General features: G+C 46.3%; 1 protein-coding gene across 2 annotated transcripts in view; it reads left to right on the top strand.

Moving 5' to 3' along the window:
- Positions 1-5186, top strand: part of MYO1E (myosin IE) — a 229500-nt gene that overhangs the window by 140562 nt on the left and 83752 nt on the right. For both annotated transcript variants that reach the window (XM_003784390.3, XM_023509954.1), the window contains exon 9: positions 594-726. In XM_003784390.3, the coding sequence (XP_003784438.1) occupies positions 594-726 (133 nt within the window). The remainder of the gene's footprint in view (positions 1-593; positions 727-5186) is intronic.

Here is a 5186-nt window from a genome sequence, read left to right as displayed (position 1 = left end):
TTGAGCTATCCTCCTGCCTCAACCTCCCAGAGAGCTAGGATCGCAGGTGGGAGCCACCATGCTCGGCCTCAGAAACTAGAGTTTTTAATGATGCTTTTACTGCATCTTCTGGAGAGCTTTAACCAAGATCCTTTTGGAAGTACAATCTATTCTCACCTCTCCTGATGAAGAGAAAGATCTCCTGAGTCTACTTGGAGTAGCTGGAAAGAGTCAGCAGTGCCCATAGAGGGAGAGAGGACAGACAGAGGCCTGGCATGCAGCTACCACTCCAGAGTATCTTCCCCCTGGAGTTCTCCTGCCCTTATTGCTGGAGGATGGCATGCTGTGTTTAAAGATAGAACTGCCCTTACAGCATGACTTTGAGGCTTGAGCAGACTGTGATTGGTCTGTGATCACATACAGGCACTTCCGGGGCTGTCTCAAGTGAATTCACATATAACTGCACAACCTGATCTCTGCTTTGACTTTTTTTTTTTTTTTAACTCATCTGTATTTGTTACAACTTTATTTAAAGCAACTACTATGCTTTGGCTTCCTTCTTATGTGTTTCTAAAGCTTGTGATCAGTTCACCTGGATAATTTCTCTTTTCCAGCACGCGATGAATGTGATCGGGATCTTTGCCGAAGAACAGACGCTGGTGTTGCAGATAGTGGCGGGTGTGCTCCACCTGGGAAACATCAGCTTCAAAGAAGTTGGGAACTACGCAGCGGTGGAGAGTGAAGAGTGTATGTAGCTCTGGCTCGTGGTCGTTGAATGAGGGGAATAGGTGGTTAGTGCCCATCAGAAGTAAGCCTCTCCTTCCCTTTGCTTGGGTCTCAGGGTTGGGGTAGGGCTACGTTTAGGGTTAGGGGAATGGGTGGTTAGTGCCAATCAGAAGTAAGCCTCTCCTTTCCTTTGCTTGGGTCTCAGGGTTAGGGGTAGGGCTATGTTTAGGGTTAGTGGAATGGGTGGTTACCAAACAGAAGCGAGCCACCACTTTTCATTCGCTTAGGTCTCAGGTGAGGTGTATTGGGAAGAGGGGAGAAATCTTACCTGTCCTGCTGGGGAAAAACAAAACGGCCTCATGAGAGACTACCCGCTCTGCCGTGCATTGCCAAGTCCCACACCATCAATGGTTAATGAAATCGTTTCAATTTGTCATTAACCTTGGAGGAATCTGGAAATTTTTTACATTTAGATTTAAAGATAAAGTGACATCTTTAATGAAGATGGATAGTTTAAGAAAGCAAAAGATCAGTCTTTTTATTGTTTGGGATTCATTGAGGGTACCAAGAATTAGGTTACAGTGATTGCATTTATTAGATAAAGTCCGTCTTATACTTGTGTCCCACCCCAAGAGGTACGTCATACACCATGACCCCATCCCTGCCCCCCTTATTTTAAGACTGAATCTCACTCTGTTGTCCAGGCTATAGTGCCCTGTGTCAGCCTAGCTCACAGAAACCTCAAACTCCTGAGTTCAAGCAGTCCTGCCACAGCATCTCAGGTAGCTGGGACTACAGGCACCCACCACAATATCCAGCAAATTTTTCTCTTTCCATTTATTTATTTGAGACAGAGTCTCACTCAGTGCCCAGCTCACATCAACCTCAAACTCTTGGGCTTGAGCAATCAATCCTCTTGCTTCAGCCTCCTGAGCAGCTGAGACTATAGGCACCTGCCACAATACCCAGCTACTTTTAGAGACGGGGTCTTGCGCTTGCTCAGGCTGGTCCCAAACTCCTAAACTTAAGCAATCCACCTGCCTCAGCATCCCAGAGTGCTAGGATCACAGGCATGAGCCGCCATGCCTGGCCTAATTTTTCTATTTTTAGCAGAGACAAGGGTCTCACTCTTGCTCAGACTGGTCTTGAACTCCTGAGCTCAAGTGACCCTCCTGCCTTGGCCTCCCAGAATCCTCCCAGAATGCTAGGATTACAGGTATGAGCCACTGTGCCAGGCCAAGAATAGTCTTTTAATGAAAACCTTTTCTATAACTAGTCTTTAGGGTCTAAATTCACTTAAAGGCCTCAAAAGTGACAGACTATATGTAAATATAAAGCTCACAGGTTCACAGTTTATGCATGGGTGAGACTGGATTGGGTTTCTGAACACAGAGAGAAATGGACATTGCCTGTTGTGTCAGCATTACTGATTTCCCCTCTAATGACCACATGTGTAGAGTTAGAGCCTCAGCATCTGAATGGTCATTTTCACTCTTTGAGAAGAAATCAGGGTTCTTCCTGCAGAGAGAGATTATGGGTCGCCTGTGCCCACAAGCTGCCGTAAATATCACGGCGTGTGACTTCAGCCTCTCAGGCATCGACAGCTTTCCAGGCTGCTCTCAGAACCCACACATCCTTTAACCACCCAGGAAGACATTCTTCCTTTCTCAGCATTCTTCAGGATGATAAATTTAGATGCTTAGTAATAAATAGTATCCCACTCACTGCTGACAATGCAGTGGGGATATTTCCATTCCAAATAAGGTTCTTTTTTATGTTTTTGTTTTCTTTTCTGATAAAAGAGGAAAGTTCTGCTAACTTCTGATGACTATCTGATAAAGACTATGAATTATGTTTAGCAGGGAAGGGGTAGAAAACAATAAATGTACAGGATGTTCATAAAGTCTGGAAACGTGACCCAATAATTGTAATAATAACAACTGTGTTTAAAAAAATAAATAGGCTCGGTGCTTGTGGCTCAAGAGGCTAAAGCGTCAGCCACATACACCTAAGGTGGCGGGTTCGAATCCAGCCTGGGCCCGCCAAACAACAATGACGGCTACAACCATAAAATAGCCGGGCGTTGGGGCAGGCGCCTGTGGTCCCAGCTACTTGGGAGGCTGAGGCAGGAGACTCGCCTGAGCCCAGGAGTTGGAGGTTGCTGTGAGCTGTGATGCCATGGCACTCTACCCAGGGGAACAGCTTGAGGTTCTGTCTCAAGAAAATAAAGAAATAAAAAATAATAATAACTGTGTTTATAAACTTTCTACATTGTTTCACTGACATTTAACACAGGTGGTATATGTCCAGTAGAATCCTTAATCTGTGGCCTTTTAACACTGGCAGTTTGGGTTTGGTGGTAATTTCTGTGGAATTAGATTTGGTTTCCTTTGCCTTCTTGGAAGGTAAAGTTTATTTTTATTTATTTATTTATTTATTTATTGAGACAGAGCCTCAAGCTGTCTGCTTGGGTAGAGTGCCATAACATCACAGCTCACAGTAACTTCCAACTCCTGGGCTCAAGCGAGTCTCCTGCCTCTGCCTCCCAAGTAGCTGGGACCACAGGCGCCCGCCACAATGGTTGGCTATTTTTTTTGGTATTAGCTGTCCTTGTTGTTTGGCGGGCCCGGGCTGGATTCGAACCTGCCACCTTAGGTGTATGGGGCTGGCACCTTAGCCACTTGAGCCATAGGTGCCGAGCCAAGTTTATTTTTTTTGAGACAGAATCTCACTCTGTCACCCATGGTAGAGTGCTGTGGCATCACAGCTCACAGCAACCTCAAACTCTTGGGCTTAAGCAATTCTCTTGCCTCAGCCTCCCAAGTAGCTGGGACTACAGGTGCCCACCACAACACCCAGCTATTTTTTGTTGCAGTTGACATTGTTATTTAGTGGTCCCGGGCCAGTTCAAACCCACCAGCCTTGGTGTATGTGGCTGGCACCTTACCCACTGAACTATGGGTGCCGCTGGAAGGTAAAATTTTTACTTCCTTAGTCTCACTCCATTGCCTCTTTATAGAGTTCTATGACATCATCATAGCTCTCAGCAACTTTAAACTCCTGGGCTTCAGTGATCCTCCAGCCTTAGCCTCCCAAGTAGCTGAGACTATAGGTGCCCACCACTACGCTTAACTGGTTTATCTTTTTTTTTTTTTTTTTTTTGCAGCTTTTGGCCGGGGCTGGGTTCAAACCCACCACCTTTGGTATATGGGGCAGGCGCCCTACTCCTTTGAGCCACAGGCGCCACCCACTAGTTTATCTATTTTTAGGAGAAATGGGGTCTCACTTTTGCTCAGGCTGGTCCCAGACTCCTGAGCTCAGGCGATCAACCCACCTCAGCCACCCAGAGTGCTGGGATTACAGACATAAGCCACCACGCCTAGCCTCTTTACTGCCTCTTTATTCCTGAGAACATGACACTAAAACAAGCACTCTCCTGATTGCTTATACTAACAAATGTTTTGCACATTGATGATCAGAGTGAGTAGCACCCTCAGCAAAATAGGTAAGGTCCAGGATGGCAACTGTTGGTGAAATTCCCCAACTGGAGGTGATAGCTGGCCGGGGATGAAAAAAGCTGTGCTGAAGCCAAAGAGCTTCCCCAACCCCAATAATTTTCTTGTGTTAGTGGGAATACATTAACATGGCTCAAGCAGGTATTCAGTGAGAGGTCACTATTCAGTTCCTTTCCAAGGTAGCTTGTTCTCTCCCCAAAAGTAGTCAGTGTTCCCCATCTCCTGAGTTTGAGTGCTGTGTGCTCCAGAGCAGACACAGGTGTCCCCTCTTTGGTCCCGTTTTGTGCAATAATGGGAGTTTATAACATAATGTTCTGCCAAGGCTTTTTCACTGGGCACAATGGCTTGTGCCTGTAATCCTAGCATTCTGGGAGGATGAGGTGGGTGGATTGCTTGAACTCAGGAGTTTGAGACCAGCCTGAGCAACAGCGCGACCCTGTTCCTACTGAAACATAGAAAAATTAGGTGGGTGTTATGGCAGGCGCCTATAGTCCCAGCTATCCAGAAGGCTGAGGCAGGAGAATCACTTGAGCCCATTGGTTTGAGGTTGCTGTGAGCTAAGCTGCCACCAGCGCACTCTAACCATGGTGTCACAGCTCACAGCAACCTCAAACTCTTTGGGCTTAAGCAATTCTCTTGCCTTAGCCTCCCAAGTAGCTGGACTACAGGCTCCCAACACAATGCCTGCTATTTTTTAGTTGGAATTGTCATTGTTGTTTAGCAGGCCTCACCTGGCTTGAACCTGCCAGCCTTGGTGTATGTGTCTGAGCTACGGGCACAGAGCCTACCCCATTATCATTAATGGATTAGAATGGATTAGAATGCACAGAACCTCCGCACAGAACCTTTGCCATTTTGCAAAATGTATAAAAATGGAATTTTCTTTTTCCTTTTTTTTTTTGGAGACAGAGCCTCAAGCTATCCCCCTGGGTAGAGTGCTGTGGCATCACAGCTCACAGCAACCTC

The sequence above is a fragment of the Otolemur garnettii genome, unplaced genomic scaffold (assembly GCF_000181295.1).
Source record: "Otolemur garnettii isolate 467f Iridium unplaced genomic scaffold, OtoGar3 scaffold00011, whole genome shotgun sequence".
In the NCBI taxonomy this organism is placed as follows: Eukaryota; Metazoa; Chordata; class Mammalia; order Primates; family Galagidae; genus Otolemur; species Otolemur garnettii.
Note: the sequence above shows the minus strand (reverse complement) of the source record. Positions and strands in the feature narration are given on the sequence as shown.